The sequence below is a fragment of the Ochlerotatus camptorhynchus genome, unplaced genomic scaffold (genome assembly GCF_037179485.1).
Source record: "Ochlerotatus camptorhynchus isolate MF236.1 unplaced genomic scaffold, CSIRO-AGI_Acam_v1.1 ptg000232l, whole genome shotgun sequence".
In the NCBI taxonomy this organism is placed as follows: domain Eukaryota; kingdom Metazoa; phylum Arthropoda; class Insecta; order Diptera; family Culicidae; genus Ochlerotatus; species Ochlerotatus camptorhynchus.
Window position 1 is genome coordinate 7,409,324 of NW_027040722.1, and position 20,601 is coordinate 7,429,924.

The following is a 20,601-nucleotide window of genomic DNA, read 5'->3' on the forward strand; positions in this document are numbered from 1 at the left end:
AATTAATTCATTTCACTTAATATTTACGTAATGAATGTTCCAATCATAGCAACGCGGCACCTCAACTTCAAGTAGAACTATCTTGTCGTCTCTATTACTCTCTCGCTGCTTTACAGAGCTGACGTCACACACCATAAAAACAGCGGGAAAACGAAAGAGCCGAAAAATTCACTAAGTTTATTCGTAACTTTTATGATGACTTATCAAGCAGCACTTCTTGTTTAGCATCTGAACTCGAAATGTTGCATGATAAATCCTACAATAAGAAAATTTTAAAGATTATTTGTATGTGTCCCACACATGATTTTTTGCAATGTGATCAACAAATGATACCTAAGTGTCGTACAAATACTTAATATGGGTGCACATAAAGCCATGTGTGACCACAAATACTATTCATGAGAGGCATACATTTCATGTGTACGTCTGAATGGGTTCTGTTTATGTGTGGTCACATGAAAATTATGTTAATTTGACATGTAAATTCGTCAATAAAAATGCGTGGAATTTAATGAATTTTAATGCCAAGAAAAGCTCAATATAAAATATAAAAATGCGTTCTACCCCGGAGTGCGTTATGAACCATTCTTCCCTACCAGTTTCTTCGCTTCGCTGCGCACGCTTCAAATTACTACTGGTGAAAAAAATCACTGTGCGCAAATGAATGTGATTTTTTCTATATTCATCTTCCCTGAATCCTACACTCATAAAATAAATCACATAGCCAGTGGAAAATATCCACGTGAATTTCACTTAACTTTCATGTGATCCCATAGTTGGAAATTGCACCACTAAATCACATGAACGTTATGTGTTCAATGAAATCTATATGATTTCTCATATCCTGGGGTTACTCAAAATAACTAGGATAGGCAAATTTTTGGTCAACTTTGGAGTGTTGTAACTTCGTCAAATATGATCCAATTTTAAATCATCTAAGAGCATTTGACTGGAAAACTAATATTGTTCTACGGTGTGGCCACGAAAATAATCCTGAAGAAAGAGCTGTCGCACGGCATGTTTTTGAGTAAAAACGCAATTGTCCCCTGCTACAGGTTCCCCCGGGGGTATCTAGTGGTTCCGAGAGCTGCCAATGTGGTCAATGATTCACTTTAAGTCTATAGAAAGCATATTCATGAAAATCCATGAAGAAAGAGCTGTCGCACGGCATGTTTTTGAGTAAATAGCAATTGTCCCTTACAACAGGTTCCCCCCGGGGATATCCCGTGATTCCAAGAGCTGCCAATGTGGTCACTGATCAATTTGAAGTTTAATGAATGCCTATTCATGAAAAACCATGAAGAATGAGCTGTCGCACGGCATGCTTTGGTGCAAAAATGCAATTGTCCTCTGCTGCAGGTTCTCCCGGGAGCATACCGGAGGTCCCGAGAGCGGCCAATGTGGTCACTAATCCATTTAAAGTTTATAGAAAGTCTATTGACGAGAAACCATGAAGAAAGAGCTGTCGCACGGCATGTTTTGAGTGATTAAATGATCTGCCCGCATTCAGAACCCTTCACCAGAACCGATTCCAGGGAAATGGCCATATCTCGGTTGATTATAGGCCGATTTTAGTTCTTGGCATATGATTTGCTTTAGAAATGGTTCTTATTTTGTTGTATTCACTAAAAATATATATATTTAACCAGCATCATATATAAAATTTCACCAAAAATTTAGCAAGTTAGACAAGCCCTCCGAAAACCCGGAATATCTATATTAGTTTTCCAGTCATATATATTAGTTTTCCAGTCATATGCTCTTGGATGATTTAAAATCGGATCACATTTGACGAAGTTACAACACTCCAAAGTTGACCAAAAATTTGCCTATCCTAGTTATTTTGAGTAACCTCTGTAGAATTTCTTTTACAATATTGGTGATATTCTAATAACAATAATTATTTTTGTTATTGGAAAAATATTATATGCGTTCCTAATAGTAACTAAGTGAAATCTTTTTTCAGTGTAAATGAAATGAATATTCATTGGGAACTAAAACCGGCAATCGTTGTTGAATGAAAAGGATAACAACAAAACAAACCGAAAGTGAGAAATTCTCTGAAACGTCAAATCATAGTGACCTGCGCCAAGAAAGCAAAGAATGAATTTCAATGAACATTTTTGCACTGATGTTAATCTTATAGTGATATTCAATATATAAACTAAACATTTTTCAACTCTGCTTGTGACCAGAAATGCCGTTTCCGTGCCACACCATGTTGAAAATTTTACAAGATGCTACGCTAAAATGGAGTCCTTCTGCTTAGGGCCGTCCATTAACTACGTACAGTTAGACAGTTTAGGGGGGTTGGCAATTATCCACTGTCTACCTAGTTAATGAACAACCCCTTATTTACTCGAATATGCTGAACAATTGTAGTTTCATCGAAAGCGAGAATAAAAGTGATCTTGCGATGTATACACATAGCACGGGCAGGGGAACAAGTAAATGACCCACAGAATGACAGATCGATAGGGTACATTCTAGGATGACATCTGAAAGGGAACGGACTAATAAGTCGAAGAAGATTTGATATGGACCCAAGCGTATGATTTACAAATTAATACAGTGAATTATCAATATGGATAAGTTTTATGTTAATCTGTGGCGCTAACATATCGGAACTCTGACATGCGTATCTTGATCTATAAAACTGTAAAATCCGTCAAATGCTAGTTTTGTTCATGAGATGTTTGCACAAATGTTTGCTTGTTTCTGAATTCCTTTATGAATGTGACCCAAAATTTAGAATTGGTTCTGTAATTAGTGATCTATAGGTCACTACAGTGGCGCAGCCAGGGGTGGGGGTTAGGGTTCAAGCCCCCCTCCCCCAGAGCTTTGAGAAAAATAAAAACTTATCTTGATCTCGACAAATAATTCTTAGTCTTTATAATGTGTAAAAAATAACACACATTTTGAGCATGAAAGTGAGTTTTCCGTTAGACGGTAGACAGCATGACCGATGAGGCAAGAGCAGAAAGCATTACCGATAAGGCTAGATTTACATTGCCATGCCTTTAAATGCAGAATATTCATTTGATTTATGCTGATCTCTCCCGCTCTCCATCTTTTTTCTACTATCTCACTTTATCACTACGACGCGTGTTAAGCCAATGTGACATTAGTTAGCGCGCCAAAACATAGTTCTTCCTGTTTGTTTTTCTTGCGTTTTGACCCGATATTTGAAGATTTGGAAAACAAATATTTCGCGGCAATTTGTGATGTTTGAAGTTGTTAATCGAAATTAAAATTGGTGATTCAAAACGAGAAAAGAAAACTGGTCATTGCCTCTTTCAATATGCACATCAGAAACTTTTTTATGAAATCTACTCCTGAGATCGAAAATAATGGTAAATGTTAGGATTTTTTTTTTTTCGAACAAAGCAGCTGTGATGAGTATTTTATTATCATAGGCCAAAAGCAGGAAAGTGATGCGGAAGAGGTTGCCATGAAAAAAACCGCGAATGCAAAACCCTTTGGACCCGGTGGAATCTAATCTGGCAAAATCTGATTCGGTGAATACTGGCTCGGTGAAGCATGACTCGACAAAATCTGACCAGATGAAATCTGCCCCACCGGTGGAATTAAATGCAACACTCGTTCCGTTTGACCACGATATAGGGGGGCTTATTGAAAATCAGGAGGGTTAAAATTGAGAATGTTTTCCTCGTGTGATAATTTTTGATAACCTCGTTTGAATTTCCAGCAGGTTGATGATACCACTAAGATGCTGATACTGACCAATGCTTGGAAACCTGGTGTAAATTTTTAGTTTCCAGCTTCTGGTCCCCATAATCTCAAGTTCAACCGGCATTGGTTAGATGAATGGAACTGGTTGGTGTATTCGAACTGTGAACTATTTTCTACACGACTGTTGGCAAGCAGAGCGCACCTCCTGGCAAATCTCTTACAAAAACTGGAAAAATGCCAGGGAAGACTTCCGGACTCACGACAAATGCCAGTATCACGTAAGAAGTCTGGAAAGAGCTGGTTATTTCATCGCTACGCAAACCGGAGCTAAGGAAAGCATTGAGCGGGCACTGCAGAAAGGACGCAAGCATCGTGCGAAGAAAAACAGAACGAAATTGGTGCCGATAATATAATCAGCCATGTTTCTAGCCAGACGAGGTCTCGCTTTTCGAGCTCATCGGGACTCCGGTACGATCTTTCGCAACCTTCGCGAAAAGAGGAAGGCAATTTTAGAGCTCTTTTGAGATTCAGAGTTGAGTCAGGGGATGACGTCTTGAAGCATCATTTGGAGAATGCAGCTGGAAATGCTTTATACACAAGCTGGCAAATCCAAAACGAAATCATATCGGCTTTCAATAAAGTAATCCTTTTAATTATGCTGAATGCTTTTCCATCCTATGCGATGAGACGACTGACGTGAGTAATATCTCCCAAATGACTCTATGTGTTAGATTCCTGGAGGATAACACGGTACGGGAAGAATTCCTTCAATTCGTTCCTTTAACTGACATGGCTGGTAAAGGGTTAGCAAAGCTTATTGTTGATTCGATTAATGCTGTCGGGTTAGACAAAAGCAAATTAGTTGGACAGGGATATGACGGAGCACGATCCATGAGCGGTCGTTTCAAGGGTACACAGGCAATCATCCGCGAAACAATCCCAAAAGCACTTTATGTGCACTGCTGCTCTCATTCCCTAAACCTTTCCATTTCTGAAGGCTGTTCACTACCGTCGATCCAGAGCTGCATGGGCACAGTAGAATCAACATACAATTTTTTTAACTCGCCAAAACGAATGGATGTTCTGAAAAAGCGTATTGAAAAAATTGAGAACGACAGGCCAAGTGCACAGAAACTGAAGCGAATGTGTCCTAGTCGCTGGATTCAGAGACACGATTCACTCCAAGCGTTCATTGAACTGTTTGAACCTGTCGTCGAGGTTTTGGAAGACATTAAATCCTGGTCAGATAAAACAACTTCCACAAACGCCGAACTTCTTTTGAGCTCAATTGAAAAGTCCGATTTCATTGTTAATCTTTTTGTTGTTGGCTTCGTTCTTAAAATTACGCTTCCATTAAGGTGATACTCTAAGGAAGCCTTAGCGTGAAACTTAAAAGGCACAAATGTCAGCTTCCACAAAACATACTAATTTGAAATTACTACTCTCTGTTTGTAGTAGCACAGCAAACAAGGAGAAGCAATTTCAAATTTGTATGTTTTGTGGAAGCTGACATTTGTGCCTTTAAAGTTTCACACTAAGGCTTTCTTAGAGTATCACCTTAAGTACGTATCTACAAACCAAAAACTTGGATCTGAAGGTTGCTGTCGATTCTGCGGAAAGTACCAGGATATCGCTTGAGTTGTCGCGGGTGAAGCACAGGAGAATTTCGCTTCGATTTTCCAGAACGTGCTGCAGTTATGTGGTCGCCTTGAAGTTGATATTAATTTGCCGAGATTTGCAGTCAGACGCCAAACAGAGTTTCAAAATTCGACACCAGCATCGTGTGAGGAGTACTACCGAAGCAGAGTATTTCATCCATTTCTGAACAGCATTGTGGACTCGCTCGTTGAGAAATTTAAAAAACACCAGGAGACGTTGATTCCATTTCAGGCACTTCTGAAATCACTAGAGCAAGAACCGATTGAAAATCTTGCAACATTTTATGACATAGAATCATGCGGCCTGGCAGGTGAAGTTATGCTATGGCGCCAAACTGTTTTGATGTTAAGACCTGCAAATTCAATTGAAGCTTAAAAACATTAAAAACATATCTCCGCAATACCACTGGAGAGCAACGGCTGAACGGATTGCCGCTCATGTTTATCCATGCAGATATTCCGGTTTCCGAAGATGAAGTACTCGATGATTTAAGCCGAAAGAAAAGAAGGTTAAATATTTGCTTGTAATTTTTGCCCAGTGTATAAATCTCTAATATTTTAAAGTTTCAAAAAATGTTGAAATATAAAGCTGCACCAAACTGGTATTCTCATTTTTTTTAACGTAATTATTACAACCCCCCCCCCCCTAGAAGCAAATCCTGACTGCACCACTGGGTCACTACAATGCACAAAACTAAAGAATGATGCTTATTTTGATGCAGTTATGGAAAAGATGTTCAATCATGCATTATTTTATAATTGAATGTGCGCAGAATTTATCAAACTCTTACAAACAAACTATCCAAACAAAGTAAATAAATATCGCTCACTTTTGGGCATCCTAAGATGATACTATAATAATTTATACATATCAGTATCACTAATCTGTCAGAAAGGGTTGATTTATTTTGTATGGCAACTTTGCGTAAAAAGCTGGATACATTTCATGTATGGATAAGTTCAATCTTAGGTCTTAAAAAGTTTCTGTAGCTCTATTAATATTTATCACAATAACATTATTTATCCGAGATCAGATATAGGGAGTGATGAAGGCGTACGACACTCCATTTCACATTCTTGTAATTGTAATCATCTTTTCTTCCAGCGTACTTTCAACTGTAGACCTCTTCAAAGCACAACCATGAGACACACACTGCTGAGCATAATCATGGGCATGATAGCCCTTTCCAACAATCCAGTGTCCTCCCAGCGTGAAGTGTTCCGGTTATTCGAAAACTGTCGATGGGGAAAGCCAAATTTCGATCCCTGCATCAAAAAGGCATTCAACGCAGTGAGACCTTGGTTCAAAACTGGTTAGCCACACTCCAATTCCAAAATTCGCGCATTAACTAACAAGTGTTTTCACTTTTGTAGGTCTTCCGCAGTACAACGTTGCTCCATTTGATCCACACAAGGCCGCCGTCGTGAATCAGTATCGCGGTGACCGGGACGGCCTAGCCGGTTACCATCTGCAACTGCTGAACGTTTCCGAGTACGGGTGGAGCGATTCGGAGGTGACCAAGTACAAAACGGACTACAAAAACAACCGTATCGTCTACTCGCAGTACTTCCCGGAAAAATCCCTCGATGGAGCGTACAGCTTCATGTCGAAAATGTTCGGTCAGCCCCGGCACGTCAAGGGCGTGTGGAATTTGACGCTATTCGATTACAGTCAAACGACGACCGTCACCAGAGTTGGCGAACAGGGTGGACTACTGAAGGTGCGAGTGGAGATCGATCGGATAGGGGACATGAAGCTGCACATTTCCGACCTGTTCCATGGAGCCAAGATAATAGGTAAGGGCGGGGAAGATCCCAAATACCGATCTTACACTAACAAACAATTTAATCTTTTTTTCCAGAATCCATCGCTGACTTCGTCATCAACGCCATGTGGCAGCCTAGTTTCCCCTTCATCAAACCCCTGATCAACGATCTAGTCAGCATTGCGTTCACGGACATCTTCAACGAATCCTTCCGATACTTCCCACTGCACGAGGTGATACACTAGCTGGCTTTCTTTTTAAGGACTGAAATAAAGCTAATTTTGTGAAGAACTTTGATTATTGTTTTCATGATGCGGTTCCCTTCGTGGTTCCAGTTTTATTGTCCGGGTGCGCCAACAAGCTTCTCTCTGTATTAATTAAATATCGAAAATGGCAAAACGAAACTCCTGTGCGGTACATATTTGATGACTTCTGGTTCAACTAACTGCGGGGGTTTTATTGTCCGTTGCAATCCTGATCGTTTCGGTTAGTTATGTAATTCGTTCTACGGGTGGATAAAAACTTCTTGAATAATCAACATCGATATGAATCATCCTACTGCTTTGAGTGGAATAAACAAGTTCTGATTTTTTTTGTTTTTGTTTTTGTAGAGTTTGCAAGTGCGTTGCTCTTGAGTATGACAAGTGAAAACGTGTTTCTTGTTAGTACAACGGTAGTTTGCGACACAAATTCGATGGTATATCTCGATTCGACTGCTAGCTAATATCCTATGGTTTCTGATTGCATATAGATAGAGAGAACTGAGATTATGAGATTAGTGACTAACATGGACATATCATGGTTTGCTCTCAATCAAACGTCCTAAATGCTGCATTTGCTTTGGTTCCAACTACTGCCAAAACGCTTCTAGCGTTTCCTCTTTGGTTATAAATTTGCTTCCATCTGGGTTTCCTTACAATCTCCTAAAAACATTTTGTTTTGCACACCAAATAACAGACATACATACGGACACACAATCACTCCGGATGGAGTCTTATACTTCGAAACTGTTTACTTTGAACAATTGTCCGGTTCATGCTTCCCATCACTGCGTGATCATGATAATTCTAATTAAAGCTTGAATTTGCGAAGTACGTTCGTCCTAGAATGTTGCTTAACTACGCTTGGATATTTTCAAATAAATGTGTTTGAATGAGCACAACAATCGATAAACGAAAACAGAAGATAAATCAAATTGACTAATTTCTGTACACTGAGCGAGTGCTCCGGAATCGGTTGGTCCATGCTGTGATGTGATGGCCCATTCAGTAACTATAATCAGACTAGGTGTGCCTTTGCTTTGTGCGTTCACTTGATGGCTCGATGGTGTGTTTATTTACGAAAATAATAAGATGTCATTCTTTTAAAGCTGCCAGATTGGGTCATACGATAGAAGATAGGTCAATCCGTTGCTGTCGCTGAAGCACTCGGCGGAGTGGACGGCGAGGAGTTTGTTTGGTCCTTTATGAGAATAGAATTTAGTTTTGCATTGCATGTTTTTGATGAATTGGTTGGTTTTTAGCAGTTCATCAATATGTAGGAGGATTGATTGAACTATTGCGAAGAAAAATTCGAGTGAATGTATTAATAGGACGGCGAGCATTACCTACAGTAGCTTCGTGTCTACCAACGATATTCATAACTAGCAAAGTATCTGGAACGCTTCAATACAAATACATACAGTGTATCTCAAAATTGATCGGTCAGCAGTACTTAAATTTTAGAAAACCGGCTCTAACAGCACAAGTTAAAAAGATACGTCTCTGAATTTTGGCAGCTAACTCAGCATACATATATCAATTATTGGCTCAGTATTGGGCAAATTTAGTTGAGTTTACAAAAAGTAAGAGCAATTTAAGGAAAGCGCCTTTTTCTTGAAAAACCTTATTTTCGTGAAATAAAATGAACACAACTTCATGAAAGTTTTCTCATTTTTAGTCTTAATAAAGATTATTCATCTGCCGCGTTTTACTAAAATAAATCTATCTTCATACAGGCTCCTCCAATCAGGGTTGCTTTCACTCACTTGCCATAAACAATGTTTTTCGGAATTATGAAATCAATAAATATTATTATAATATGTTGTACTTTCAATTAAAAAAAAAGAAGTTGTAAAGTATGTGTTGGACACATGAAATTTGTCATTTTCGCTTTCAGAGTGTCACAATCAGCGTTTTTATGACTCGTGAGCGTTCACTCAGAGTGAGCGCTCACGAGTCGGAAAACCTAAAAGCGAATTTGACAGGTTTCATGTGTCAAACACTTGCCTTTCAACCTCTTCTTGTATCTAGCAAGTACAAAATATCATTATAATATCTAATGATTTCAGAATTTAAAAAATCATTTTTTATAGAAAGTGAGTGGAAGCAAGCCTGCTTCTAATAAAGACCAAGATTATAGCAATAAATCAATAATCATCTGTTCAATCACCAGCCACGATTTAAAAAAAAATACATCTATTCACCATGTTAAAAAAATCTTTTAGGATGAACGATCAATTTTGAGAAACACTGTATGAAAAATTCATAGTTCAGTCAGGAATCCTTATTGGCGGATTCCTCATTGCCGCCCTTATTGCCGGGCTATCCGCGAATAAGGATACCCACAGCTTATGGGATTTTCACTAAGCCCTGTGGTGGATTATCTCATTTATTTCAATATATAAAGCTATACTGTCTTTGACAAAGTATTTGTACTGGGATAGACCAACAAGCCTGTGTCATTGGATTCAGGATTAATTGGGAACTATGCCGCTATAGGCGCTTTAATTTTATATTACTACTGACGGGCGTTATAATATATGGAACGTTGGACCCAAGCTAGAATATTTCATGATCCTGGCCATACAGAAAGTTGCTGTCTTGAGCCAAGTTGTTCAGGTGCCCAAATCCTTTCGGATTGTGGACATATTAGTTCAGAACTCTCTCATTACGCAGCGCTAGTGTGCACCCGAGCTTCCTGTATAAGCTGTATCTCAACATCCAGGCCATATAGAAGGTTACTGTCTTTAGCAAAGTTGTTCAGTTAATCATGTCCTTTTGGATGGTGGTCATATTAGTTCAGAACACACTCACTACGTGGCACTAGCGCGCAAGTGAACTTCCTGTATAAGCTGTATCTCGAGAACCTGGCCATATAGAAGGTTATTGTCTTCAGCAAAGTTGTTCAGGTGACTAATTCCATTCGGATGATGGTCATATTATTTCAGAAATCCCTCACTACGCGGCGCTGGTGTGCAAATGAACTTTTTTAATATGTTATGTCTCGAAAGCTTGTCCATATAAGATGTTGCTGTGCAATGTGAGAACACTATCCGAAAAAGGGATGACGTGTAGAGGCCGGAAATCGATGTCAGACGCCATTTTGAAATCCAAGATGGCAGCCATCAGTTCAAGAAAAACTGTCAAATACCCTGCAATAAGGATATTATCGGAAAGGGAATGACGTGTAGAGGCCGGATATCATCACAACGATCATTGGCAACAACTCTCGAACTACAGTTTATATAGGATTTGAACATGCACACTAGCGCTGCGTAGTGATAGAGTTCTGAACTAATTTGCCACCACCATCCGAAAGGACTTGGTCACCTGAACAACTTTGCTCAAGACAGCAACTTTCTGTATGGCCAGGATCGCGAAATATTCTAGCTTGAGTCCAACGTTTTATATAAAATAACGCCAACATAAGTTATATAAAAGTGAAGCGCCTCTAGCGGCATAGTTCCCAATTAAGCCTGAATCCAATGGCACAGACTTGTTGGTCAAACCCAGTACAAAAATTTTGTCGAAGACAGTATAGCTTTATGTATTGAAACAAATGAGATAATCCACCACAGCCCCCATTAGTGAAAATCCCATAAGCAGAGTGCTTCCACTCACTTGCTATAAAACAAATCTTTTTCGGAATTATAAAATCGATAGATGTTATTATGATATTTTGTACTTCCAAGTTAAAAGGGGAGGTTACAAAGTATGTATTTGACACATGAAATCTGTCAATTTCGCTTCCAGAGTGTCACAATCAGCGAATTTATGATTCATGAGCATTCACTCAGAGTGAGCGCTTGCGAGTCGTAAAATCGCGGATTGTGACTATCTGAAAGCGAATTTAACAGGTTTTATGTGTCAAACACTAACCTTTCAACGTCTTCCTGTATCTAACAAGTACAAAATACAGCGGTGCCGATAGTGTAGTGGTAAGCGTGATTATCTCTCACCCCAGCAGGCCTGGGTTCAATCCCAGTCGGCGCCGCCGGGATGTTCTGAGGCATAACATCTCTGATCACCTGATCACGGAAGTAAAGCCGTTGGTCCCCGGTTCATGAGTTTGATGGGTCGAGAGGTAGGGTCCAGGTGTGGGAGCTGCCTCCCTGGCGTCGGTAGCATTGGTGCTCAGCACGGAAAACAAGATCGACGGAAAACAAATCAAGGAAAAAAAAAAGTACAAAATATAGTTACAACATCTAATGATTCCAAAATTCCGAAAATCATTTTTTTATAGCAAGTGAGTGGAAGCAAGCCTGGCTGTGGGTATCCTTATTCGCAGTTCCTTATTCGCGCCCCCGTTACCCCGACAATAAGGATTCCTGACTGTAATTATGTTGCTCAATTACATTTGATTGAGGCAGTTTTTGAAACCTTGTGCGCGTGACGATTCTTCCAATCATTAAAGAGTGATGAGATACACAGACTGCCGTCGAGTGGGATAGTAACACCCGGTGCGGATATGTTCGATGTCACCCACCTTCCTCCGCTTTGGGATGTTTTATTAACTAAACTGCAAAGCTTACAAAAATACACTCCCCCTACAAAATGGATCACTTAGATCACAAAATTGAAGAAATGCCCAAACGTCAATGTTTCAACGCGTATTGCTTTTTTCAGATATGACAAGGGGTAGGTCATTCCACACACCAATCTTGGGTAGTCTTTTTTGTTAGTGTACCGCAAGTGTGCCGCAGGTTTGCCAATTGTGTCGGTCATAAAGCAAGCTGCGATTGTTTGTAAAATACCCATCCCGGCAACTCGGTATTTCTGACACCTTGAATGTTTTGGTTTGAAATCGCAAGGATAAATCGGATTGAGGATGACGCGAGAAGTAGCGATGTGTGAAATTTTGGTGTTTTGTGTTCATAGGATAATAAAAGTCCTGTGTTTTAGGGTTTTATAATGCCCTCAAAGCCAGATCAGAAACCTAGGCTTTCGTGGATTTAAAGGCACTGATCTATCAGTGGCAGGCAAAAGTAGGAACCGATGGGGAGCATTGTAGGAGACGGACTACAGAGGATGATAAATAGACTTCTTTAGTTTGTTTTATGTGATTTGCAGCATTAAGGGTATTAAAAGGGTGTGATAAACTGCCTCTTTCTCTTGAGCCCACTCTAGAACCTACATTTCGTATTTAGATCTATAAGTGAACTGCTGGTATGAGTTTCTCTGGTATATAATTAGAGGATGTTCCTGAATATTCAGTCAAACAGCATGTAATGTTTTGAACAACTTCAATGACAGTTGTCCAGCAGTGCTCCCATTTTATTTACAACAATCCAATGCCTACGATATTGTGCCGAAGATGTGCCGATGGATGTGCCCAGTGACTTACCCCTTGAGATATGAACTTTCATTCAACGATGCATTCAACTCATATTATTTAGTTCAAATAGATTACAATGTGTAAAATCCTGAAGCTTCCTAAGCACAATTACGGATCACTTTTATCTTTAAATATGACGGTAGATTAATCCATTTACATCAGCGACAAAATTCACTATAATCATTTTATTATTGCTGTAATACGATAGTAATAAACAGTTTTATATAGTTTGAATGCATTTATGTTCAAAACAGTAGTAAAACTGAACAGAATATTGACTGATCCATAATTGTGGGAAGATGAGCGCGCATTTTTCACCAAATCATGTGCTAAAAATAATTCCTCAAAATTTGCTTCGTTCGTGCCATAAGAAATTAAAATGCATTATTTTCAAAGTTCTATCACCGCAATATGATATTCTATTATAAAATGTAGCACTCTATTGCGTTCGAAATGATGAATTATTATCGTTAGTGATCTGATCGAAAAAAAAATGAATAACTTATAGCGTAGGAGCCTACTTTGGTGCAAAATGCACAATACTCACAATTATGGATATGGTTGAATTAGAGAGGGTCTAGTATAAGAGTGGAGCGGATTACCTTAGCAACCTATGCCTAGGCAATTTCTAACAACACGGCCAATGCAATCAAGATAGGCGCTGCTCTATTGGCTCTGGCTTTGACAGTTCGTTTGGCTCAAAATCAGCCAGTCCGCTTCTCTCTTATACTAGACCCTCTCTAGGTTGAATACACCAGTGAAGATTTTCTGAAATTTTCCAACTTTTGTTTCTCAATATTGAAGGTTTAAAATTACACAACACACCTCGATAAAGTTCCCACCGAGTTAGAAAAACTACAATCACAAATAAAAATTGTTCAAATTCTGTAAAAGGGATCCATAAAAGTGGGTGATCCTTGATACATCTCCTGGCTTTTTCTTCATGTAACTTCTTCATTTCTGACAACTTGAATGTTTTGATTTGAAATCGCAAGGATAAATCGGTCTAGTGGCAACCAAGGAGGAATGCAATGTCTAAAAAAGAAAATAACATCGGAAAATACTACCGCCGTCGGACGTATGTGAAGAAAAAATGATGTTCCAATTCATAGTATTCGTTCGCCAGCCGATTCAGGACGACGCGAGAAGTGGTGGATGTGTGATTTTTTTTCTTGTGTTCATAAGATAATACAAGTATTTGAATTTGATTTATGTGTTTTAAAACGGATAGATCTGAGGATTTAGTAGTTAGTGTCATCTTGTGTTCTTCCAAGTTGTTAGCTGCCCATCGGTGTACCCCCATGTTTGTCTTTTTCATCAGAGTGTCGGTTAGTTCGAGATCAAGAGCTCATTGCTCTCCAAACCTTGTGTTCACAATCCCTACCATATCCATTTGTTACAATTTGTTACCCCTAACCTCGAGATAGCCGCGAGTAATCGCCCCCGCTTTACTGTTAGTTTTAAGTAATTTTGTAATCTAAAAAATGAATATCAGCTCCACAAAGCTACAGCAAATGAGCCAGGAAAAATAAAGGCATTATTAAAAAAAAAGAATAATAAAAGTCCTGAATATTAGGGTTTTAAAATGCCCTGCAAGGCAAACTAGAAACCTAACCTTTCGTGATGTGAAAAGCAACGGTCTATCAGCAGCCGGAAAGAGTTGAAACCGGTGGGGAACATTGTTAGAGACCGAATTCAAGCCCTTGCTAGAACATGTAAATCTATAAGTGACTCGAGAATTGAACTGCTGATCTGAGTTCCTCTGGTATATGCAATTAGAGGATGTTCCTGAATATACAGTCAAACAACACGTAATGTTGTGAACAGCTTCAATGACAGTTGTCCAGCAGTGCTCCCATTCTATTTACAACAATCCAATGCCTACGAGATTGTGCCGAAGATGTGCCGATGGTTATGCCCAAGCTGTGCCAATCTCATTACGGCACAATGTGCTGCTAAAAACACTTTTACAACGCTCCAAACCTCTCAGGTGAGTGTAACTATTGTCAACAGCCTCTTTTCCTGGGCAACCGTTCCATTTGATCTGCCTGTTAATTTGCTATTCTATTATCGGAAACTCATATCGATATCAGCAGCATTATGTAGTGCGTGTGTGAGTTTCATTTCAAAAAATAACTGTCAGCCATAAAAGCCATATCATATTGGAGCTGAAGTCGAAATTTACTCTAGGTAGATTGTAAAATCTCCTTCGATTCGACGCAACTGGGACCAGGGCTCTACAATTTCGAAGCTCTAAAATGAACTCGTGTTTTGTTTCTCTCATACATACGTGTTCGACGCTTCATTTCTATAACGCCTAGCTAGACTATCAGCAAGAAACGAAAATAAAAAAGAAGGACGCTTAGAAGGAAAGGCTAGCTGTGGAACTTCTCGTCGTTGCTTTGCTCATCGCTTTCAATGTAACTAACGTCGATTTTCTAGTTAAACGAACTTCATTATGGCTTTCAATCCCCTTTCACGAACACTCTATCACCGCTCTTTCAATTTGTTTAAAATGCGTGTTTGTCCCGTTTTCGATCATTTTTTTAGATAAATATATGGATGGAAGATAAATTAGAAATATGACGTGTAATCTTCAAGTGTTTTGACGTGAGAAATGCTTTAAATGTGTTATTTCATTTTCCGTCATATACGTCATGAAACCTCTGTTGATGTGTTTCATGAAAGAGAAAACTATCAAAGTCGAGCGCTCTTTCGCTCATCCATTTCGACGAAGCTTGAAAGGAAGACCAATGGAGCGACGGGAGAAAGAGAGACAAGCGATTGAACATTTGTTTGTGCACGCCGACTGAGGTTCTAGAATGCTGCGAAGCTGTTCGACTTTAACAGAAAAAGAAAGCCAGCAGTCTCTTCGTCGCATCGATTTGGTCGATTGAAGCTGATATTGTGACGCCCTGACTGGGACACATACCATCAGGAACAACTTCAGACAAAACGCTAGGCTAGCAATTAAAAAAAAATCTCACTTCACTTTAAAGAAAATCATTTGACGTGAGACTCTATTAGGAATGTTTTCAGACCTTAACCTTGTAAGAAGCTCATATAATCGGAATCAATGTCGGAATGTCGATTAATAGATCTTGTTCTGGAAAATCATCAAAAAAACAGATCTTCTCAATTGCCCTTTTTCACACGCCGTATGAAGAGTTTGTATGTAATTAAAAGATCTCTTGTAGAATACAGCCATCCATTGACAGCAATCGAATGTGCAGGAAGGCAGCTTCCATACCTGCGTAGGATATCGCACCCATTTAAACACATATGGGCCGGGACCAACGGCTTGACTGCCCTTCCGAAGGAAGACGTGACCAGGGATGTTTATGCCTCAGAAAAATCCCACCGACGAGTACCGATCTTCAGAAAACTCATCAATAATATTGAAACAATTGAACGGTTATACAAAACATTGATTTATTTAGGTAAAAGTAAGATCAAAGCCGTACGCCTGATATTATGCTCACCAAGAATATCAGTGTCGAAAATGAAATTCAGTGCTAGACCAATATCTTAAGTCAATTGACATTGTTGACAGCACGCAGCACTGGCTACAGGGAATCATCTGGAACTTTTAAGAAGATCTAGGACTATCAAGAGAACTTCAGCAAAGTCAAGGAAACTCATAAAGAGTCCATATGAGTTGAGAACAATTGTGGATTCTTTAAAGAAGTTCCAAGAACGTTAGGGAGTACGCTCTGATGTGACAACGAAACCCTACCCCAAGCTCCTCTCCTGATCCTATCCTTCAACAATGTACTCCTCTAACCTCGAGTAAGCCGCGAGTAATCGGCCCAACTCCTACTAGACATAGAATTAAGTGAACTTTGTTACAAACAGTGAACAATGAATTATCGGCTCCGTAAAGCTAACGCGATTGAGCCTTCCAAATAAACGAAATGAATAAAAAAAAGAACGTTAGGGAAGGTTGGACTAGAGATCTTCAGGAAAGCTCAGAGGTCTTAAGGGCATTCACAATAACTTCAGGCATTTCATAGATTTCAGGAAACTTTAAAGATATGCGAACGCAAATTTCGATCATTTCTGGACAGCACCAGAATATCAGCAAAATTCTAAGAATCTTTGAGAAATTACAGGCATTTTCATTCAAGTTCAGAGATCTTTATAAAATTTTAGAAAACTCAAGTCAAATTTTGGAATCTTTAGAGACTAAAGCTTGAGTCATTTAATATCTGGACGCAAAAAAAAAAACCGAATGTATCTCGGAACCATCTTAATGAAATATAAATGTTGAACACTAAAAATGAAGGTCATTTATTGCACTTTAAAAGAAAACGGCTTCCATCAAGTAGTACTTCTTTTAAACAAAATGAATTGTGACGAACTTTTCAGCACTGAAAGAGAAAACAGATCCGACCGCTAGGAGCACTGTAGTTAAATAAACAGTGCGTCCAGATATTATATGACTCAAGCTTTAACCATTAATTTCAGGAAGAGATGAACTAGCCTATGGCTAAAAATTTCTATAATAAAGAAAAAAAAATAATTTCAGGGCGTGGAACGTCAGGAGAATTGTGAGACTTTCAGGGTAGCTTTGAAATCATTAAGGAAGATCATAAAACCTCAGTACAGAGCAATTAACATATAGGCAGAATTTCCAGAAAGTATTTGAGAAAGAAACTCTGTTGAATTTTTAAGAAACTCAGGGCATTTCCGGAAATTTCAGCAAAGTTCCAAAATCTTCAGTGAAGTTCAGTCAGCTTCAGGGAAGTTTAAACAATTATAAGCAATTTGAAAATTTCCAGGGGTGTTCCGATTATTTTGAGGAAGATCAGAAGACTTCAAAGCAGCTCTATTAATTCGTTAAAGGAGTTTAAAAGAAGTTCCAAGGAATTATGGAAATTTCCAAAAATTTCAGGAATATTCCAAAAATGTATGGAAATTGACGGGGTCTTCAGGAAAGGTTCATGAATACCAGGAAAATTGTTGACACGTAAAAGAATTTCCGAAAACTTCTTGAAAATTAAGGGAACTACAGGGAAGTTTAGAAATTTTAAATAAAGATTCATGAGCTTCAAGGAAGCATATCAAAATAAAGTAAAATTGTAGGTGCTTCAGATAGATCAAATAACTTCAAAGCAGTTGAATTTTCTTAAGGAATCAAGAAAAAGTGTTGATTACAGTTTTATTATCGTCAACGTTTCAATTCAGAGGTTGGGATCTTCATCAGGGCTAGTTTTGTTTAAGATCGTGAAAATTATAATGCTGAACGAAAGATGGTACAACATTATATCCCCTGAATAGGAACAAGTTCAAAAACTGAAACGTCAGCAGATAGCAGACAAGACTTTAGGTATAAAAATGCATTGGTGTTGATTCAAATGATAAGATTTGCCTGCTTTTTGTATGTCTTAAGTAAACTATGATCCTAATCTATCAATTACTTTAAAGGAAACTAAATTTCAACAACTGAGTTAAAAGTTATTAACAAATGAGTAGTTGGTGTGTACAACTGTGCATGCCAAGCATGCTGACCAGCTCTAAATTTACCTTGGCTGTTCTGTTCAGTGGAGACAAATCTTCATTCGGCTTGAAAACAATGAATTGGATTGTAGCGTAACAAGTATCTTCTGGTACATGTTGTTCAAGGTGATTCAATTGCAAACCTTTGCCGGTCCACATTATATATGACGAAAACTTATATATGGCGTTTGATCTCAAGATAGGTTATATAACGTACTAGAAGTTCAAAGTTACGCTTCCTGCACCACTCTACTTAATTTGGTGCTATTTGGTCATTTAAGACATTGCACTGTAGTTCATATACCATTGATTTGCGATAGAGGGTCGTAATAGACATCAAGCTCATCTCAAGCTCAGTTGGAATCTCAACTGCCATATCTGCATATGAAGGATGAGACGTTAACAAACATGTCATGTAAAATTAAGTGCTCCGAGACTGAAAAATTTAAACGTACGTTCAATTGAGCTGAATTTCACCTTTATTATGACTCAATTTCATGTCAAAGTTGACGCTCGTATATGTCAGTCTTAGAGCACCAAAATTTACATCCATTTTTCTAAGTGTGTAGCTCCCTTGGCACAGCATCGGACGCTCCCATTGAAAATGACTTTCTTCTAAGCTGCACTGGCCAAGGTTGCAAAGACTCATTTCAGCTAAAACAATGTTTTTCTAAATTATGAAATAATTAGATGCCATGATCAAATTTTGAATTGGTAGGATACAAGAAGAGGTTGCAAAGAATGTGTTTGACATATTAAACCTGTTTATTTCACTTCATGAGAGTCACAATCAGCGATTTTTCACAAACTCGCTCACTCACTCACTCACTCACTCAGCGATCAGCAAATCGCTGATTGTGACTCATAGAAAGCAAAATTTACAGGTTTTATGTTTCCAACGCATACTTTGTAACCTCTTCTTGTAAGTTACAAGTAAAACATGCCATCATACCATCTTTTGGTTTTATTATTCCGAAAAACATTATTTTAGCTGAAATGAGTCTTTGCAACCTTGGCACTGGCTTGTTCTGGACCCCTTGAATCAAGCTACACACTTAGAAAAAATCATGTAAATTTAGGTGCTCTGAGACTGACATATACGAGTGTCAATTTTGACATAAAATTGTGTCATAATAGACGCAAAATTCAGGTCAATCAAACGTACTTTCGAACTTTTCAGTGTCGGTTCAGGTTCTTGGGAATATCGCTCTCTTTCGACAGCCACCGGAAGCATAGCTTTCGCAAGAAAAAGACGATGGCGATGCGTACTTTTGTTTTTTTTTAAACTTCTCTTATCCCACAAACAAACAAACGTAACACTTCATTGAGTATCTTCGTTCACGCATTTAACGGTTGATTTGAATATTATCAGTTCCGCGAACTACTCGCCGCAGCGCTGGCATCGAATCACTTTGACGTTTCTATACATTCTATAGAACTTGTATGCAATATTGTTTGCGAGTTAGCGAGCAAGCTTGTTTTCCAAGACAAGTCCTAGAGATGTCGTTACTGAGGTCCTATGTTTTGAGATACTATGTTTTCAAGAAAAATTTTTTCAAAGTGTTACGTCTGTTAGTCTGTGGATAAACCCTCATCCATAACCCAACTAAAAACAATTGAAAGTAATGTACTATAAAACTATCTAGCCATCACTAAAAGCAATCTACCAGTGAGCGCATCAACAGCAGGACCAACCAACCAGCCGGGCAAATTCCTATTTACACGTACTCACTCATTCTCAAGGCTTAACGTAAAATAAATAAAACTATAAGGTAAAGACTGCCAGAGTCTTCCGTCTTGTCGAGATATTCCAGATACCTCCCAAGCGGAAGATCTCTCCGCAGCCGGCCTAGTTCTACCAAACGCTCCACTAGCATCCCCCCACGCGCTGGAGCAAGCGAGGAACTCCCCAAACTCTAAAGTAACTGACAAGCATTGGAGTGCACTTTGTGGTGGCGTCCGTTCTGGTGGTGATGGGCCATGGCCGCATAGCCCGGACAGCACTTGTGCTCTTTCGCGTGGGTGAAGCTAACACTCTGGGGCACCTTGGTGCCAGTGCCGATGCCGCCGCCAACCGGTGCCGAGCCGCCGCAGCCGTGACAGTGCTGCGGCAGAGTTCGTGTGTGCTCGCAAGCCGGTTGTGCTGACGGTACCGCCTGAGCAGCACTCGCAGCAGCAGGAGGAGGAGGTGCCTGAGATCTACAAGCGTTTGGGGTGCCAGTGTTGTCGTTGTTGTTGATGTTGTTGTAGTTGTTGTTGCAGCAAGCAGAAGAAGAGGGGCACGCCGAAGGAGACGAGCATGTAATGGGAAAGTAAACGTTTAAGCTATACATTGCATAACAGGGTTCGAGGTTGTTGTTGTTGTTGGTGGTGTTAGGGGTGATAGGGGG

The 20,601-nt window shown here is 39.2% G+C and overlaps 2 protein-coding genes across 4 annotated transcripts in view; one reads left to right on the forward strand and one right to left on the reverse strand.

The window, feature by feature from the left end:
- Jhbp16 (Juvenile hormone binding protein 16) overlaps nucleotides 1-7,367 on the forward strand; it is a 29,047-nt gene extending 21,680 nt beyond the window's left edge. Inside the window, exons 2-4 of the mRNA XM_065225705.1 lie at nucleotides 6,457-6,664; nucleotides 6,726-7,148; nucleotides 7,214-7,367. Of these exons, the coding sequence (XP_065081777.1) occupies nucleotides 6,493-6,664; nucleotides 6,726-7,148; nucleotides 7,214-7,362 (744 nt within the window). The 5' untranslated portion in view covers nucleotides 6,457-6,492 and the 3' untranslated portion in view covers nucleotides 7,363-7,367. The remainder of the gene's footprint in view (nucleotides 1-6,456; nucleotides 6,665-6,725; nucleotides 7,149-7,213) is intronic.
- A 5-nt stretch (nucleotides 7,368-7,372) lies between these two features.
- The window catches only part of Gyc88E (Guanylyl cyclase at 88E), a 205,189-nt gene continuing 191,960 nt past the window's right edge, over nucleotides 7,373-20,601 (reverse strand). For 2 of the 3 annotated variants that reach the window (XM_065225646.1, XM_065225645.1), the window contains exon 14: nucleotides 19,751-20,410. In XM_065225646.1, the coding sequence (XP_065081718.1) occupies nucleotides 20,128-20,410 (283 nt within the window). In that variant the 3' untranslated portion in view covers nucleotides 19,751-20,127. Of the gene's footprint in view, nucleotides 8,579-19,750; nucleotides 20,411-20,601 lie in introns of those variants that run through there. The other variant, XM_065225647.1, reaches the window with a different exon arrangement.